At 42.1% G+C, this 18,940-nt stretch overlaps 1 protein-coding gene across 13 annotated transcripts in view; it reads right to left on the reverse strand.

Annotated features, from left to right (window-relative positions):
- Positions 1-5,377: 5,377 nt before the first annotated feature.
- Zfp287 (zinc finger protein 287) overlaps positions 5,378-18,940 on the reverse strand; it is a 39,469-nt gene continuing 25,906 nt past the window's right edge. For 2 of the 13 annotated variants that reach the window (XR_879522.3, XR_001779888.2), the window contains 3 exons: positions 18,384-18,525; positions 11,629-11,838; positions 5,378-6,175 (listed from right to left, as the gene is read on the reverse strand). Coding sequence is in view for 1 of the 13 variants with exons in the window: in NM_001382823.1 (NP_001369752.1) it covers positions 18,405-18,525 (121 nt within the window). In the remaining 12 variants the exon portion in view is untranslated. Of the gene's footprint in view, positions 6,176-8,562; positions 8,919-11,628; positions 11,839-11,940; positions 13,561-18,383; positions 18,526-18,940 lie in introns of those variants that run through there. The other 11 variants (XR_879525.3, XR_001779891.2, XR_879527.3 and 8 more) reach the window with 9 other exon arrangements.

Raw genomic sequence — 18,940 nt, forward strand, 5'->3', positions numbered from 1 at the left:
TATTTTTTAAAATTATCTTTAAAAATATTACTGCTTTCCACACATATACTTAGCTTTGGCTAGCCCTTACCCTCACCCTTCTAGCTCCTAATCCGGTCCCTTCCTCCTTCGTATGATGTGTTCTTAGAGAGGCCCCCAGAAGCCTCCCTTCCCCTCAGAAGCACCTTTCTGATATTCTCGCCTCTGCACACACTCATGGTCACAGAGAAACACATAAGAATGAGACGCTGCACTTGTTTATGGGAACACGTGACATTTGTCTTTCTGGTCTGGGTTATCTTACTTAATAAAATATTTCCCAGGTCCATGAAATTGTAAGTTTCATAATTTTATTTTTATTTATGGCTAAATAAAGTTCCCTTGTGAGTATGGACCACGTTTCCATTATCCATTCATCGGCTGATGGACATCTAGGCTGATTTCATTTCCTTGCTATTGTGGATAGAACAGCAACAAACACTGATGTGCAAATGTCTCTATAGCAGGATACAAAGTCCTCTGAGTAGATGCCAGGGGTATAATAGCTGGATCACAGGGTGAAACAGAATTCCAAAATAATTTTAATTTGAGTCCCTCAATGGCTAGGGATGTTGAACACTTTAACAAATACGAACTGGCCATTTGAACTCCTTGTTTAGTTCTGCAAACCAGTTTTTTTTTTTTTTTTACCAGGTTATTTATTTACTTGTTGCTTAGTTTTCCATTTTTAGGTTTAATAAATTCTAATTATATGGAATATAATGTATATGTGATATATGAATCTCTGTGTGGGTTTGTGCATGTGAGTGAAGTTTCCTGCAGAGGTCAGAGGGCATCAGGTCTCCTGCGGGTGGAGTTAGTTACCGGTGCTTGTGAGCTGCCTGCCCAACATGGTGCTGGGAACTAAACTCAGGTCCTCTACAAGAGCAGTAAGTGGTGTTAGCCACTGAGCCATCTCTCCACCTCTAGTTACTTAGTTTTACTGAGTTATTTGATATTCTGGATATTAATCTTTTTTGAGTGTGTAGCTAGCAGGTTGTTCTCCTATTCTGTAGGCTGTGTCTTACCTCGAGTCCAGGTCTCCTTTGCTATATAGAATCTGTTTAATTTTATGAGGTCCCATTTGTCAACTCTTGGCTTTGTTTCCTGAGCAACTGTAATCCTATTCAGAAATTATGCCTCACCTATGCTGACATCTGAAGTGTTTTATTTACCTTTTTCCTCTAGAGGTCTCTGAGTTTCAAGTCCCGTGTTAATATTTTGACCTATTTGCAGTTGATTTTTGGTGTAGGGTGAGAGGTGAGGCCCTGGGCTCATGCTTTTCATGTAGATCTCCAGGTTTCCCAGCACCATCTAAGAATGCCCTTCTCCAGTGAGCATTTGAAAAAAAAAAATCAGGTGGCTGCAGCTGCATGGGGTTTGTATTTGAATCTCTAGTCCATTCATCAGCATGTCTGCCATTGTGCCAGCACCATGTGCCTGGTTCCTAGGGCTGTAAATATAACCTGAAACTAGGCACGGCGACACTGCCAGCCCTTCTACTCCCTCTCCACCCCTTGCTTCAGATTGTTTTAGCTAGCCAAGGTCTTTTATGCTTCTAAATGAATTCTAATATTTTTTCTTTCTATTTTTGGGAAGAACAAGATTGGAATTTTGATTAGGATTGCACTGATCTATAGATTGCTATAATATTGTTTCATCCTATCTGATCTGTGAGCATGGAAGGTCTTTCCACCCTATAGTGTCTTCGTCTACTTCTCTCTAGCTTTGAAGTTCTCCCTATAGAAGTCTTTCATTTCCTTTGTTGGCTTTGCTTCAGAGGCCTCTCCTACACTGAGGCTCTTGTGAATGGAAGTTTTTATGATTCCTTCCTCAGTGTATTTATTATTGGTTCATAGGATAGCTATGGCTTTCTCCTTTTTTTTCCAAAAGATTTTATTTATTTTATGTATGAGTGCTCTATCTGCTTGTATGCCTACATGCTAAAAGAGGGCATCAGATCTCATTACGGATGGTTGTGAGCCACCATGTGGGAATTGAACTCAGAACCTCTGGAGGAGCAGTCAGTGCTCCTCTTTCCCACCCTGCCTATGACTTTCTTGTGTTAATTTCATATCCTACCACTCAGCTGAAAGTGTTTATCAGTACCAAGGGTTTCTGTATACTGACGGTATCTATATGTATTCTGTAATCTATAAATAAGGATACTTCCTACTTGTAGCTCTTTTGTTCCCTTCTCTTTCTTACTGTTGTAGCTAAGACTTCCTGTATTATATTGATGGAGAGTGGAGACGGTGGACACCCTTGTCTTTCCTATGGTGGAAATGCTCCCCTCCCTCAGTTAGTATGGGTGCTGCCTTTACGTTTATCACATGTAGCCCTTACTGTTTTTGAGATATGTCCCCAGTGCTTTCAAGGATTTTATGACAAAGCGTTGCTGGATTTTGTCAACAGCATTTTCTGCATCTATTGAGATGATCCTGAAAGTTTTGTCCTCGAGTCCATTTATACAGTATTATATTATTGCACAGAATCATCCCCGCATCTCTGGAAAAAAGTCAATACGATCCCAGGGAATGCTTTTTGACATATCCTTTTTAAAGATTTTTAAATTTATTTTATTTATGTGAGTACACTGTAGCTGTACAGATGGTTGCGAACCTTCGTGTGGTTGTTGGGAATTGAAATTTGTTTTTTAGGACCTCTGTTCAGTCCAGTCAACCCAGCTTGCTCAGGTCGGCTCTGGTCAGCCCTGCTTGCTCAGTCCCTGCTCCTCGCTCCGTCCCAAAGATTTATTTATTATTATACATAAGTACACTGTACCTGTCCTCACACACCCCAGAAGAGGGCGTCAGATCTCATTACAGGTGGTTGTGAGCCACCATGTGGTTGCTGGGATTTGAACTTAGCACCTTCCTAAGAGCAGTCAGTGCTCTTACCTGCTGAGCCAACTCACCAGTCTGACTTATCCTTTAAAAAAAGTTATTTTAGGTGTATCGGTGTTTGCCTGCATGTGTGTCTGTGCACCACACGCATGCCTCACATGCATGATGACTTAGCTTCAGTCCTCAGTGCTATCAAGACAATCAGTTAGACAAGCAAATAAACAAGACTTTCCCCTCAATATAGTCTAGAACAAAAAATCAAGAAATTTTGTGTCTATGTTCATCAGGGAGATTGGTCTATAGTTTTCTTGTTATTTTATCTTTATCTGTTTTATTAAAAAAATTTTTTTTTGGTGGTTTTTCAAGACAGGGTTTCTCTGTGTAGCCCTGGCAGTCCTAGAACTCACTCTGTAGACCAGGTTGGCCTTGAACTCAGAAATCTGCCTGCTTCTGCCTCCCAAGTGCTGGGATGAAAGGCATGTGCCACCACTGCCCGGCTTTTATCTGGGTTTAACATCCAGATATCAATGGCTTCATAAGGAAAGTTTTAGCAGTTGTGGTACTTTGGATAAGTATGTGTAATGGAAATTTTGGTTTCTATATAAAACACAGAAATATTATAAGAATATTCTTTGTTTTAATCTCAGGCGTGGGAGATGGGGCTGCTTCAGATTGTCCACAGCAGCTGATTTTGATTTGCCTCGTGCTCTAGCAGGGGTGTGATTTTGTTAGTTGCAGATAGTTTTTTACAAGTGTGTGACATTTGGAATTCTGGGAGCTCTTCAGAGGGCATATAAATAGTAGGGCCCTGAGAGGCAGGGTTGCTGTTGGTTGAGGTTTGTTAAGTGGTCACGTGTAAAGAACAACAAAAAGAAGTTAAATATTCTGACAGTGAAGATCAAACTTGCCACAAAGAACTCAATGCCCCTAATCAGCAGGAAGTAGTCCAATAACTTCGCCCCTTTTCCTACTCTACTTTATTTGGGGATTTTTTTTTCTCTATCCCCTCTATCTGCTAGTGGGTTGGAAGTGTGGAATAAGGGTGGAGGAGGGTGGAAGAAAGAAGAACCCACAAAGTAGCCAAAGTCTGGCTATAAGCATGGCCCCATGGATTCATGTGTTTGAATGCTTGGCCATAAGGAGGGGCACTATCAGGAGGTGTGGCTTTGTTGGAGGAAGTGTGTCACTGTGGAGGCAGGTTTTGAGGTCATATATACTCAAGCTACACCCACCGGCGCACACAGTCTCTTTCTGATGCCTATGGATCAAGATGTTTGCAATTCCAGTTTAAATCTAAGGAAGCCCCAGATTTGGGGTCTTGGTGGCCACGGTAGAGTTCAGCCCTTTTGGGTGAAGTTGGCTGAGCATAGCTATGAAATGCCCAGCTCTCTCTGTACTCCCTTCTGCTCTACTTAGTGCTGTGTGTGGGAGCCCTTGGCCCTAAGAGCAGCCTTGGTGTTCTGTAGTGCTTGTGTGTGGGGAATGGGTGTTTGCCTGGTGGGTCCCATGAATCCCAGCTGATCCCTGAACTCAGTTCAGTTCCCAGGGTCACTCTCAGGCCTCTAGAGTCCTGGGCTGTCAAGCTCTGTTGACAGGGCTAGTGTGTGAGAAGTGCTTCCCCAGCACGTTTTACTGTCCTGGCCAGATCAGCTTGGCTTGCGCCAGGAGTTGATGGTTACTCCTTCCTGCTTCTCCAGAAAGATCATAACTGTGTTAACGGGTTCATTTAAAGCCCTTGTCTCTTGCAGGGAAGGGGATTATTGAGTGCAATCTCATCTGTTTTCTTGCTCTTGGTTTCACTCACTTCAGTGTACAGTCCACACACTTAGGAGGCTGGAGCAGGAAGATTGTCATCCGGAGTCATGACCTGGACTTTGGCTGTAGACAGGGGCCACCCCACCCTGTATCAGATTGGCTTTAAAAAATATTCAAGAAATACACTTTGACTTCCAGGTACAGTGGTGGATTTGCAGCCACTGAAATGATACAAATGTATCTAACAGGATTACAGATGTGTTTGTATCCAAAGCGACCTTGTTTGTTTCCTATGTCTCACCTCTGTTTCCTTTTCTTTGTTGGTTTCTTTTGGAAATTCCCCAGTTGCTTACAATGAATACATTACAGTTCTTCTAAACAGGGAAGAAATTTGCACTTATCAATGAAGGAGAAGAAGGCTTGCCTGGGTTACACAATGAGACTCTGTCTCAAATACCACACACACGCGTGCACACACACATGCAACACAAAGTACACACACACACAGAGAATGAGAAATAATCTGATTTTTAAAAGTCAAGTGAGGGCTGGCGAGATGGCTCAGTGGGTAAGAGCACCCGACTGCTCTTCTGAAGGTCCAGAGTTCGAATCCCAGCAACCACATGGTGGCTCACAACCATCCCCAACAAGATCTGACTCCCTCTTCTAGAGTGTCTGAAGACACTCTTCTAGAGTGTCTGAAGACAGCTACAGTGTACTTACATATAATCAATAAATAAATCTAAAAAAAAAAAAAAAAAAGTCAAGTGATAGATTTATTGTCTGTTTCTGCTATACAATAGTTAAAAATGTCTCACTGTAGAACGTTCTCTTTCACAGAAGGACCAGTGTCAGGTGAGTGGGCTTACAGTATGTGGCCGGAAGTCTGTCCTGATGAACCTAGAGCCTCATATGTGCCAGATGGGGCTCAGTCCACGGGCCACATCCTCTGCTCTCACTATGGTTTGTTTTAAAAAGATTCTACTTTTGTTTTCTTAGTTATGCATATATGTGTGTGTCATGTGCATATGGGTTTTATGTATGTGAGTTGTAGGTACCCACAGAGGCCCGGAGTGTCAGGTCAGATCTTCTGGAGCAGGAATTCTAGCAGTGAGCACCCGATGTGGGGGCTCTGGGAACCAAACTTGGGCCTTCTGCAAGAGCAGCATAGGCTTGTAACCGTGGAGCCGTTTCTCCAGCCCGTTGTAAGGACTTTCTTTTCTTTCTCTTCCACAGCACCTTACTCTTTTCAAATTCTTTGCACAAGAAGAGTCCCAGCTGTGCAGCGGATGTGCTGAACGCAATTCCTTAGTTCTATGTTCCCCTCCAGCAGTAATTGCCCACTCTTCTGCTGGGAGAAGCTGCTGAAGCCACAAGGAAGACCTCTCCAGGCTTCCTATCTGGGCCTGAACTACATTGTTTCAGAAAAACTGCCATGTTTCTTCATCATGATGCCGGATCATCAAAAAGTTTAGGCTATGCCATACCATGGTCACGGTGTCAGGGACAGCAGCTACAGTTGTGGACATTTATGCTTTTGTCCTTATGGTGTCTTTCTAGGAGAAAAGGAAAAAAAAAAAAAGGAGAGATATGCTTATTGTGTGTCACTTGCTACCCAAGAAAGAGCACCAAGAAACTGACTATGCGTTCATATTTCCTTCTGTTAAGATGAGGGTGGGGGAAGGGAAGTAAATCATAAAAGTTGACAATGGTGAGCTACGAAGAGGAAAACTGGGCTTAGCAGCTTAGAAGCGGTTTACCAGTTTCACTGGCTAGGCCTCAAGATGTCAGAGTCGTTGCTCCCTCTAGTGGTAAAATCTAGACCCGTCCTTTCCATTTCGGTGGTTGGTACTGCTCTGTGGCTTCAGTGTGTGGTCTAAAGTTGTGTTTTCTTCTGCTAAATTGTCCTCTGTTTGTCTCTTCCAATACTTTTGCGATATTATTTAGTGCCCCCAGGTAGTGCAGGATGATTTTTGCCTATCTTGAGATCTCTAAGCACCCTCTCTCCCCATCACTTTTCCTTAAAATAAGAGTGCTTGTCCAGGGCTGGTGAGATGGCTCAGTGGGTAAGAGCACCCGACTGCTCTTCCGAAGGTCAGGAGTTCAAATCCCAGCAACCACATGGTGGCTCACAACCATCCGTAACGAGATCTGACTCCCTCTTCTGGAGTGTCTGAGGACAGCTACAGTGTACTTACATATAATAAATAAATAAATAAACAAATCTTAAAAAAAAAAAAAAAAAAAAAAAAAAAAAAAAGAGTGCTTGTCCAGCATGCATGGAACTCACAATTCAATCCCCAGTGTAAGCCCAGCATTTGGATTAAAATAAAAATAAAATAAAATGAAGTAAAATAAAAAGAAAGAAAATAAAAAGTTCCACATTTACAAGTCCAGGAGTTAGGATGTGGACATATTTGGTGGCCATTATTAATTTCAGGGCTTCTTAAAAAATTTCCACTCAGAAAATTCTGTAGCCCTAGGTATATAGATTTATAAAACATGTATACAGGGACTTTAGAAATAGATGGATCAGTAGTTAGGAGGACTGGCTGCTTTTCCATAGGACCCCAGTTCAATTCCCAGCAATTCCTAATACCCACATGGTTTCTCACAACCCCTCTCTCTGTAACTTCAGGCATGCAAGTGGACACAGACACACATGCAGGCAAAGCACTCATGAAAAGTGTGTAAAAATCAAGTATTTACAGAGAATAAAGAAATTAAAAATAAAGAAATTAATTTAAGAACAATTCTTTGCTATAGGTTTATTATATGTTCCAGGCAGGGTTTCTCTGTGTAACCCTGGCTGTCCTAGAACTGGCTCTGTAGACCAGGCTGTCCCAGAGATCCTCCTGCCTCTACCTCACTGGAATGAAAGGAGTGCACATCTTCTGCACATGGAATATTATCACTTGCTAAAGATAAGCAAAATCTCACACTAACAGGATAGATATGCTTATTTACATGACACACAGTATTAAATCTTAGCTGAATATTTGGTATTTGAAGACACAGAATGAACATCTCCACCAGTTTTCAGAGTTGAAGGACATTTTGATTTTATAACTGCCAATTCTGAGAATGGTGCACATAAATATAACACAAAATGGAAGACATAGATTTAGGACCGTTTCAGAAATTGCTGGAAATTGTGTCCTAATCCTAAGATGAAATTCATAATTGAGAACGTAAGTCAGCAGGTTCTGGTTAGTGCTCATTGCCAATCAGACACATCTAGAATCACCCAGGAAGGGAGGGCACTTTTGTTTTTGCTTTGAGACAGGATCTTTTTGTGTAGTCCTATGTAGACCAGGCTGACATGAACTCAGAGATCTGCCTGCCTCTGACTCCTGAGTACTGGGATTAAAGGCGTGCGCTACCATGCCTGGCCTACAGGACAGAAGGGAGTTTTAGTGAGGGATAGTTTAGGTTAGGCTGACAAGTTCCCATGTTCCTGACGTCCCTGTAACAACAAACTGACTGTGTCCTACCTTTGTGAGCCAAATAGAACCCTTTCCTGAAGCCGGAGAGATGGCTCAGTAGTTAAGCGCCCCAGTTGATTTTTTCTGAGAATGGGAGTTCAGATACGCAGGATGGCTGGGAACTGTCCGTAATTCCAGCTCCAGGGGATCTGACGCCCTCTTCTGGCTGTGCGGGCACCTGCATGCTCATGCACATACACACCCGCATATACATAATAACAAGGTAAATCTTAAAAAAAGAAACCCTGGGGCTGGAGAGATGGCTCTGTGGTTAAGAGCACTGACTGCTTTTTCCTGAGTTCAATTCCCAGCAACCACATGGTGGCTCACAACCATCTGTGATGAGATCTGATGCCCTCTTCTGGTGTCTCTTAAGACAGCAACAGTGTATTTACATAAAACAAATAAATCTTTTTTTTTTTTAAGATAAAAAAAGAGAAATAAATAAAAAGAAACCCTTTCTCTGTTACCTTGTTTTTACTAGGGTATTTTATTACATCAAAAGAAAGAAGATGGCAACGCCACAAGAATTTTAAAAATCAAATATTTTAACACACCCAATTCAAGGATACACTAATTTGAAACACACTAGGAACAATGGTAGGAGAACATTCAGATTTTGCTGTCATCAAACCATGTTTATAGAAACCAGAACCGAAATCCTTGTAAAAAGTTTTGTTAAAATCCTGCAACTTGTAACATATGGTAGTTCTAAATCTGAGCCGAGGTGTTTGAGTCAGCGTCTGTTTATGTGTGTGGCATGATGGCGTGCTCAGTTCAAAGCAGGCATGTTGTTGTATGTTCAGGACCAAGGCTGCAATGAAATTGTGACACATGTCAGCCCTGCCAGAAAACACCTCTGATTCACCACATATTTGAGTTTGAATTTTTTTTTTGTGCATTCAGAACAATTTTATTATCTCCAATTCACAACCTCCACATTTAATTACATGACTCTTCATGACACATGACACAGGTTAAGAAGCTGGAATTTAGTATACTGTGTGTATGGTGGGTGTTATAATTCCTAGAGTGAAATGATTTTAGCTAACTTTAAGACTTGCCAATTTACCTAATAAAAAATGGAAAAAAAAAAAAAGACTTGCCAATTTAACTGTATGTCCCTAGTAGGGTTGTCTAAGCACAGAAATAATTTAAAAAATATTTTATTTTAAAATTTTTACACTTATTTATTTAGTGTGTGTGTGTGTGTGTGTGTGTGTGTGTGCGTGTGTGTTCCCATACCATGCACGTGAGTCTCGGAGCATGTAGATAACCAGCTGGTACTGACCCAGAAACTTCATCCTTACTAGCTAGCTTCCATAGTGCTGGAGGGTGCTCTACTTGCTATCAGAGGAGAATTGTGATCATCAACCTTACCCAGACGTAAGTAATTCAAGACACAATAAGGACTGGCCTGGCAAGACATGCCCGTTGGTGCCTTAGTGACTCAAACACGATGGCAGAAACCAATCACTTTCTGATTGAATTTAAGTCCTGTTCCACCAAACCAAACCTCCTCCAAACCTTGGAGGAGACCTGGCACCACTGTTGGGCCAAAAACCTCTGGTTAGACAGGTCATAGGCCTTACAGAGACCCTATGACTATTATTCTGCTAAATAGACACAGTATCAAAGGACTCCTAAGAGAGTTATCATTATACTCATAGATTAGTGCATCTATTTGCAATAGACGGGGATTAACACAGTAGATTGTGATTCACAACTGGCCGTGGTGCAGGCAATAAGTGACCTTGGAGTTTTCAGCCCTAATGGGGCATCAATAGCACATCATGTCTTTGTGGAGGAGTGGGAGGGAAGACTATAAGGGCCAATGGGTGAATACAAGGAAATGTGTCTTCCAGGTATAATGGGGCATGTACACATGAGCTCACAGCAATGTCACAGTGTGCCCTGCCTAACCTCAAGTCAGACCAAATCCCAGTGTGGAGACAGGAAGTGGACATGAAGTCTCACCCACAGCTGAGGAGCTATTGACAACTGACGGCTCTGGGGAGAGGGAGAGACAGTTTAAGAACGCTGTCTCTGTGAGGAGACCAGTGACAGCAAGAGGTTCTTGGGGGAAAACACAAATGGTGCTACTCTGAATTAGACCATCCAAGAATTCTACCATGAGAAGCTGGAGGAAATAAAGGACAAGAAGAAGTTCTGCAGGTTGTATGTAGAAGACCTGTCGAAGGAAGCCACAGCCATCAACATGAAAAACGAGGCTCTGCAGAAGCTGTGGCCACAGATGTGCATGGAGCTTGTCAAGGATGCCGTCATAGAGATCCACAGCAAAGATTCCTACATGAAACTCTGCCTGCAGCAGATCACTGACCAGAAATAGGGACGGCTCCTACTTCAGCCTTGGGCAATTGGAGCTTTTTTAAAGTTTGGCAAGATGCAGGTTAGACACGATGTCCACTACTACTGCACAGTCTAGAAAGAGTGGAATCAAAGTCTCCCCCCACACGCCACACACTGTGGAGAAAGGAGGGAGGCAGGAGAGAGGGGGACTCTTTCCCATACATGCTGACCACATAACCTTGGGAAACCAAGCAGCGATTGGAGGAGGCCTGGCTGCTGGGTCAGAATTGCTCCTTCAGCTCCTGCTCTGACTGGTGCGCCTGCCCAAGTCTCAAGCTTGCTGTGTGCCGACGGGCTAGCATGAGATGCCTCCACCAACCTCCAGCTGAGACTTTTTCTCTCTTTTTATTTTGTCTTTTTATTTTATGTCAATACTTCAAAGCCAAGTATATGTTCTTTTTTTTTTTTATGAGCGAAGAATAAATACATTAGTTAGAAAGAGAAAAAAGAATATTGTCTCTGTTAGGGACATTCTCCAGTGGAAAGTCACACATCTTAGAATTCATGGGCAGCAAAAAATTGGTTCTGATGGGTGAAAAATAAAGACACAAGTTGGGAGAGTGGGGGTTGGGGGCAGATCTGGGAGGAGTTGGGGGAGGGGTGAATATGATCAAAACATACTAATAAAATGCTTAAAAACCATTTCTCTCTCTTTCCCCCCCCACCCCCCGTAGGGCATGTGGATCATGGCATGCATGTAGATGTCAGAAGACAACTTGGAGAAGTCAGCTCTCCTACCATGGGGTTCCAGGGACTGAACTCTCAGAGTGTCAGGCTTGGTAGCTTCTGACATCTTGCTGGTCCTATTTTAACTGTTTAATAATATTGTTGGTATTATGGTTGATCTATGTACTAAATGTACTGCTTGATAATATAAATGACTAGTTATATTGTTATAATTAAGAATGTAGAACCAGGCCAGGTAGTGGTGGCACACACCTTTAATCCCAGCCCTCAGGAGGCAGAGTCAGGTGGATTTCTGAGTTCGAGGCCAGCCTGGTCTACAGAGTGAGTTCCAGGACAGCCAGGGCTATACAGAGAGAAACCCTGTCCCTAAAAGCAAGCAAGCAAGCAAGCAAGCAAGCAAACAAACAAACGAATGAGATGCCTATAGTGAGTCAGAAGTCAGTCTTAACTACACAGTGAGACTTTACCTCAAACAAGCGTCAGGCAAATAAACAGAATTTGCACTTCCAACGTGGGAGACTAGAGGCACAGATGTGAGACTGATGAAGTGAAGCAAAGGTGCCGTAGCCCATCAGTGTGAAGTCCAGCTCTGTGTGGGAGCCGCCTAGAAGCACCACTGCTCAGCCAGGATGAACTTCACTGGTACCTAGACTGTGTTCTTGACATTCCAGCTCCTACTGAAAGGAACCAAGGAAATGGTTAAACCTAGGCCTGAGGCAGGAAGTGTGGGAGAGTCGTCAAAGACAACCAGGGATATATCAAAGGGCTCAGGTACCCACTTAAAATTTTTCCAAGGGATCTGGGGAGATGGTGATGTGCTTGCTGAGCCAGTATGATGACCTTAGCTTGGGTCCTCAGAACCCATGTTAAGCAGCATGAGGTGGCAGGAATCTGTAATGCCAGTGCCCAACAGTGAGATGGAAGGTGGAGACAGGAGAATCTCCAGGAGTTCTAGGGAGAGCTGACCTCCGCATGTAGTGGTGCACAAGAGGCCCCGCCTCAAACAAAGAAGGTGAAGACTGACGGTGAAGGTTGTCTCCTGACTTCCACACATACACCGTGACACACCCACACCTACAAACATGAACAAGCACACACAGACACAGGTTATGTAATTTAATCATCAGTAAAGAATATTATGTCCTGGAGAGATGGTTCAGTGGTTAAGAGCACGGGCTGCTCCTCCAGAGGACCTGAGTTCAGTTCCCAGCACCCACGTGGAAGCTCACAATCTTTGATAACTCCAGTTCTGGGGGGACCCTGATGGCCTTTTCTGACCTCTAAGGGCACCAGGTGCACATAGATAGATATATGCAGGCAAAACACTCATACACATAAAAATAAACAAATCTTTTTTTTTTTTTAAAAGATAATTACAATGGATTTGAAACCCATGTTACATGAACTCCTAATAGAACTTGGGGGGGAAAAAACCCATCAAGCAAACTGACTAAAGCAGAGAGCTGTCGCCTCTTGATGGTGAGTAGCCCTAGGTCATTGCTGTCAGTGGTTGCTTGTATTAAGGCAGGACAGGAAAGAGAGAGGAGTTCCTCACCCAGGAATCAGGCTGAAGCCTCTTGCCAGCGCAAAGCAAGAATTTCAACATAAATAGCAATGGCTGTCCCTCTCTCTTCCCAGCTATGAACTTGCTCATTTCTAAGATGTCATCAGAGATGCTGTACGGCCCTAGTGGTTTCAGAATAGTAGCTTGAGTGCCACCAAGTGGGTACATAAGGTTAATGCTAAGACAATGGCGGGTCTTCAGGAACACAAACCTACACTTGCACATGTCTTCCTGTATATGACACACCCTGGAGCAGCCCAAGCTCCAACTTTCTTGGGGTCTGTCATACCTCCCTTGATTCTCTTAGAGGAGCCCGTATTCCTGTATTTGGGTGCACTCTCTTTCTATTCCCAAGTGCCTTTGTTTCTTAATGTCTTTAATAAAACCTCTAACTTTGCTTCAAACTGGCTATGCCTGAAGTTTTTTTCTGTGTCAAAGCCATGAAGGTCCCTAAAGGGTTAAGGGTCCTCCATAGGCAGCTGAGGGCGAGGTGTGGAGCTGCATCCCTGCTCCCTTCTGACAACACTACAAAAAGAGACATCTAGGCATTGCTCAGAAATATCTGGCTAAGCATATTTTTTAAAAAAAGGTTTATTTATTTGATTTATATGAGTACACTGCAGCTGTCTTCAGACACACCAGAAGAGGGCATCCAATTCCATTACAGATGGTTGTGAGTCACCATGTGGTTGCTGGGAATTGAACTCAGGACCTCTGGAAGAGCAGTCAGTGCTCTTAACCGCTGAGCCACCTCTCCAACCCCCCCTGGCTAAGTATTTTTGAAAAAAATTTATTTTTTGAATTGGATCAAGTCTCTTCTCTCAGTAGCACATGCCTGTGTCAAAACAAACAAACAAAAACACCATGTAAAACTGTGCTCTAAACAAAGAAAAATACTGAAAGAAATAAAACAGAAGTAAATGTTAGGACTTACAAAGATTTAAGTGATATATCAATTATCTTCAAAGTATGGAACTTATTTAGATTTGGAGTCAAATAAACTGCAAAAAACCAAACCAAGACAAGCTGGGAAACACACACACATATGTGTGTGTGTATATATATGTGTATATATACATATATATATGTACATTTATATGAGAATTTACATATATATTCTCAAATGTGCACGCACACACACATATATATACATACATGCATACATACACACATATATTTATATATATATTCTCAAATGCGCGCGTGCGCACACACACACACACACACACACACACACACACACACACACACACTCCAGGCTGGATTTACTTGATCTTGATCTTCTGACCCTCCTGACTGTACCATCTGGCGTCATGAGATCACTGGTGGCTACTAGGGATTGAGCCCAGAGCTTGCTTCATATAGGCAAGTGCCCTAGTAACTTGGCTACATTCCTAATACTGGAAATTATTTTTAATTTTAAAGGATGCAATTAAGATATGATGTTGAGGTCTGCCTTCCCCCTTCCTGCATAGCTGTGGCCATTTTGTTCCATGCCAACCAGCTATTTCATATTGTTGCTGTAATATGCCTGCCAGTCATTGACACACAAAAGTGACTTGGCTCAGAGCAAGGACATGCTGATCACATATCCTGTTATGTTCTGCATGAGGTTTGTTAATCTTAAGAAATTCCACAAAGCTTTATGTAAGACCCATCAAATTAGAGGTCAATATAAACTGTTATGTCTAAAATGACTTGAGTCAGAGCTGACTACCAGGAAGAATTTCCTACACCTGCTTATGAGCTCATAGTGTTTTTTTTTTTCCCATTATAAGCTGGCCCTGAGAAATGTTTGTTGTCGTAGCTCAGAATTATATCTAAGTCCCTGATTTGATCAGCATTATGGTGTGCATCCAATAAACCATCCCTGTCTGACTGAGATCGGTGTAGGTACAGTTTGTGGGGCAACTCTCAGACCTTAATAATGATATTTAGTTCCTGACTTAGGTTTTGATTCTGGAGCCAGTCGTACAACACCCAGAGGAAGCTCCACTCCCAGGTGCTCTAACACTCCTAGGATCATAGGATCAGAGGTGAGGAGGACACAACATCTGCCCCAACACCAGAAGTAACTGGGACCAGTGGGACCCAGGCACCCAGAAACTCTGCCCGACTAGTGGCACAGCTTCCTTTCAGTCTGGGCTGGTGCCCTAAATAGACCTTGGGTGCTAACTCCACAGCCAGTCCTACAAAACCCAGAAGAAGCTCCAGTTGCAGGTGCTCTAACATGCCAAGGACCACAGATCCCAGGATCCCATGAGCTTGGTCACACCAGGATCTCAAGGTCCCAGAGGCAGCTTGACTTCCAGGAGCTCTGACACACCGAGGATCTCAGGATTCCAGGATCCCAGGATTCCAGACCCACAGGATCACAGAGACAGCTGAACTCTGAGGAGTTCTGACACAACCAGGATCACAGGAAGGACAGGCTCCAGTCAGATAGTGAGGGCAAGTAGCACTAGAGATAATCAGATGGCAGAAGGCAAGCATAAGAACATAAGCAACAGGGCTGGAGAGATGGTTCAGTGGTTACAGAGTGCTGACTGCTCTTCCAAAGGTTCTGAGTTCAAATCCCAGCAACCACATGGTGGCTCACAACCATCTGTAATGAAATCTGATGCCCTCTTCTGCTGTGTCTGAAGACAGCTACAGTGTACTTACATATAATAAATAAATAAATAAATAAATATTAAAAAAAAAAAGAACATAAGCAACAGAAATGAAGGTTACTTGGCATCATCAGAACCCAATTCTCCCACCATAGCAAGTCCTGGATACACCATCTCACCAGAAAAGCAAGATTCGGATCTCAAATCACTTCTCATGATGGTGATAGAGGACTTTAAGAAGGACATAAATAACTCCCTTAAAGACATATAGGAGAACACAGGTAAAAAGCTAGAAGCCCTTAAAGAGGAAACACAAAAATCCCTTAAAGAATTACAGGAAAACACAATCCAACAGGGAAAGGAAATGAACAAAGCCATCCAAGATCTAAAAATGGAAATAGAAACAATAAAGAAATCACAAAGGGAGACAACCCTGGAGCTAGAAAACCTAAGAAAGAGATCAGGAGTCATAGATGCAAGCATCACCAACAGAATACAAGAGATAGAAGAGAGAATCTCAGGGCAGAAGATAACATAGAAAACATTGTCACAACAGTCAAAGAAAATGCAAAAAGCTCTTAACCCAAAACATCCAGGAAATCCAGGACACAATGAGAAGACCAAACCTAAGGATAATAGGTATAGAAGAGAGTGAAGATTCCCAACTTAAAGGGCCAGTGAATATCTTCAACAAAATTATAGATGAAAACTTACTTAACCTAAAGAAAGAGATGCCCATGAACATACAAGAAGCCTACAGAACTCCAAATAGACTGGACCAGAAAAGAAATTCCTCCCATCACATAATAATCAAAACACCAAATGCACAAAACAAAGAAAGAATATTAAAAGCAATAAAGGGGAAAAGGTCAAGTAACATATAAAGGCAGACCTATCAGAATTACACCAGGCTTCTCACCAGAGACTATGAAAGCCAGGAGATCCTGGGCAGATGTCATACAGACCCTAAGAGAACATAAATGCCAGCCCAGGCTACTATACCCAGCAAAACTCTCAATTACCATAGAAGGAGAAAACAAGATATTTCATGACAAAACCAAATTTAAACAATATCGCTCTAGAAATCCAGCCCTACAAAGGATAATAGATGGAAAACACCAACACAAGGAGGGAAACTACACCCTAGAAAAAGCAAGAAAGTAATCTTTCAATGAATCCAAAAGATAGCCACACAAACATAATTCCACCTCTAACAACAAAAATAACAGGAAGTGGGCTGGTGAGATGGCTCAGTGGGTAAGAGCACCCAACTGCTCTTCCAAAGGTCTGGAGTTCAAATCCCAGCAACCACATGGTGGCTCACAACCATCCGTAACGAGATCTGATGCCCTCTTCTGGTGTGTCTGAAGACAGCTACAGTGTACTTACATATAATAAATAAATAAATCTTAAAAAAAAAATAACAGGAAGTAACAATCACTTTTCCTTAAAATCTATTAACATCAGTGGACTCAATTCCCCCCAAAAAAGACATAGACTGACTGGATATGTAGACAGGAGATTCACCTCAGTGACAAAGACAGACCTCAGAGTAAAAGGTTGGAAAAAAAAATTCCAAGCAAATGGTCCCAAGAAACAAGCTCGAGTAGCCTCTAATATTGAATAAAATAAACTTTCAACCAAAAATTATCAAAAAGGTAAGGAAGGACACTTCATATTCATCAAAGGAAAAATTTACCAAAATGAACTCTCCATTCTGAACATCTATGCTCCAAATGAAGGGGCACCCACATTCATAAACTTTACTAAAGCTCAAAGCACATATTGCAACCCACACAATAATAGTGGGAGACTTCAACACCCTACTCCCATCAATGGATAGATCATGGAAACAGAAGTTAAACAGAGACACAGTGAAACTAACAGAAGTTATGAACCAAATGGATCTAACAGATATTTACAGAACATTTCATCCTAAAGCCAAAGAATATACCTTCTTCTCAGCACCTCACGGTACCTTCTCCAAAACTGACCATGTATTTGGTCACAAAACAGGCCTCAACAGATATAAGAAGATTGAAATAATCCCATGCACCCTAGGAGATCACCATGGACTATGCTTGTCTTAAATACCAACAAAAACGACAGGAAGCACACATGCACATGGAAGGTGAACAATGCTCTACTCAGGTCAAGGAAGAAATAAAGAAAGAAATTAAAGACTTTTTAGAATTTAATGAAAATGAAGACACATCATACCAAAACTTATGGGACACAATGAAAGCAGTGGTAAGAGGAAAACTCATAGCTCTAAGTGCCTCCAAAAAGAAACTGAAGAGAGCTTACACTAGCAGCTTGACAGCACACCTGAAAGCTCTAGAACAAAAAGAAGCAAATACACCCAAGAGGAGTAGAAGGCATGAAATAATCAAACTCAGGGCTGAAATCAACCAAATAGAAACAAAACAACTATATAAAGAATCAACAAACCCAGGAGCTGATTCTTTGAGAAAATCAACAAGATAGGTAAGCCTTTAGCCAAACTAACCAGAGGGCACAGAGACAGTATCCAAATTAGTAAAATCAGAAATGAAAAAGGAGACATAACAACGAAATGCATCTTAAAATAATTATTTTGTTTGTTGAATGTTAACAGTTGAAAATATTAAAATCATGTTCTACAAACATCATGGAAATATTACTTATAATTTTTCTCACTGTTCTTGAAATTAACATTTTCTTAATGTTTAACTTCAAAGAGTTTTTGCGATTTTGAAAATTTTAAAATATGCTTACTGATAAAATAATTTCTCTCCTAGAAACACTGATAATCTTTTTTAAGTAAACTGATTGTTAGACAATGTACACAGATTTAAAAAACAAAGAATTTGATTCTGAAATGATTACAGATAAAATGTTGTGGTACGGGCTTCAGAATGGTGAAGAGGAATGCATGTGTGTCTCTAGCAAAGTGTAGCTGGCAGAGGCTGGAGGATTTTGTTTGTTTGTTTTTAAAAAGAATTGTACTATGTGGCTTTGGCTGGTCTGGAACTTGTTCTGTAGACCAGGCTGTCATCAAACTCACAGAGATCAGCTTCCTCTACCTTCAAGTGCTGGGATCAAAGGCGTATGTCACAGTGCCTGGCTGAGATGAGAACTTAAGAAGTTGGTCTAGATGCGTGGCTCTGGGCTCATTTTTGAGGTCATGGGAAAGCTGCTTCAATCTTCTGAGGAGAGAGGGAATAGATGGTGTTAGCTACCGTTACTGTTGTGCCAGGAAGCATTCGTGAACCCCAAAAGACCACCAAGGAGATGTTCCCAATGTAATAGCATGCTTTGGGTTGCCCCTGTGCTATTTATATTCTAATGTGAATTTTGCTTCCTCAAGAGGGGCTGCCTGGACAAGGAGTGGATCACGCACACAGGTGATTCCATGTGAACCTCCTCCCCATTTTAACCGGTCAAGTGAAGGTTAGATCCTGTGATTGGGCGGTGGAAGGGAAAGGTGGGGCTGGGGGTTTTTGAGAGCAGAGGAAGGGTAAGGAATGATGATGAGGAAGGACAGAAGAAGAAGAGGCGGAAGGAAGATGGAACAGAAGCACATAGCCTGGAAAAGCCAGGAGTAGCAAGGGATCTCATAGC

The sequence above is a fragment of the Mus musculus genome, chromosome 11 (assembly GCF_000001635.26).
Source record: "Mus musculus strain C57BL/6J chromosome 11, GRCm38.p6 C57BL/6J".
NCBI lineage: Eukaryota > Metazoa > Chordata > Mammalia > Rodentia > Muridae > Mus > Mus musculus.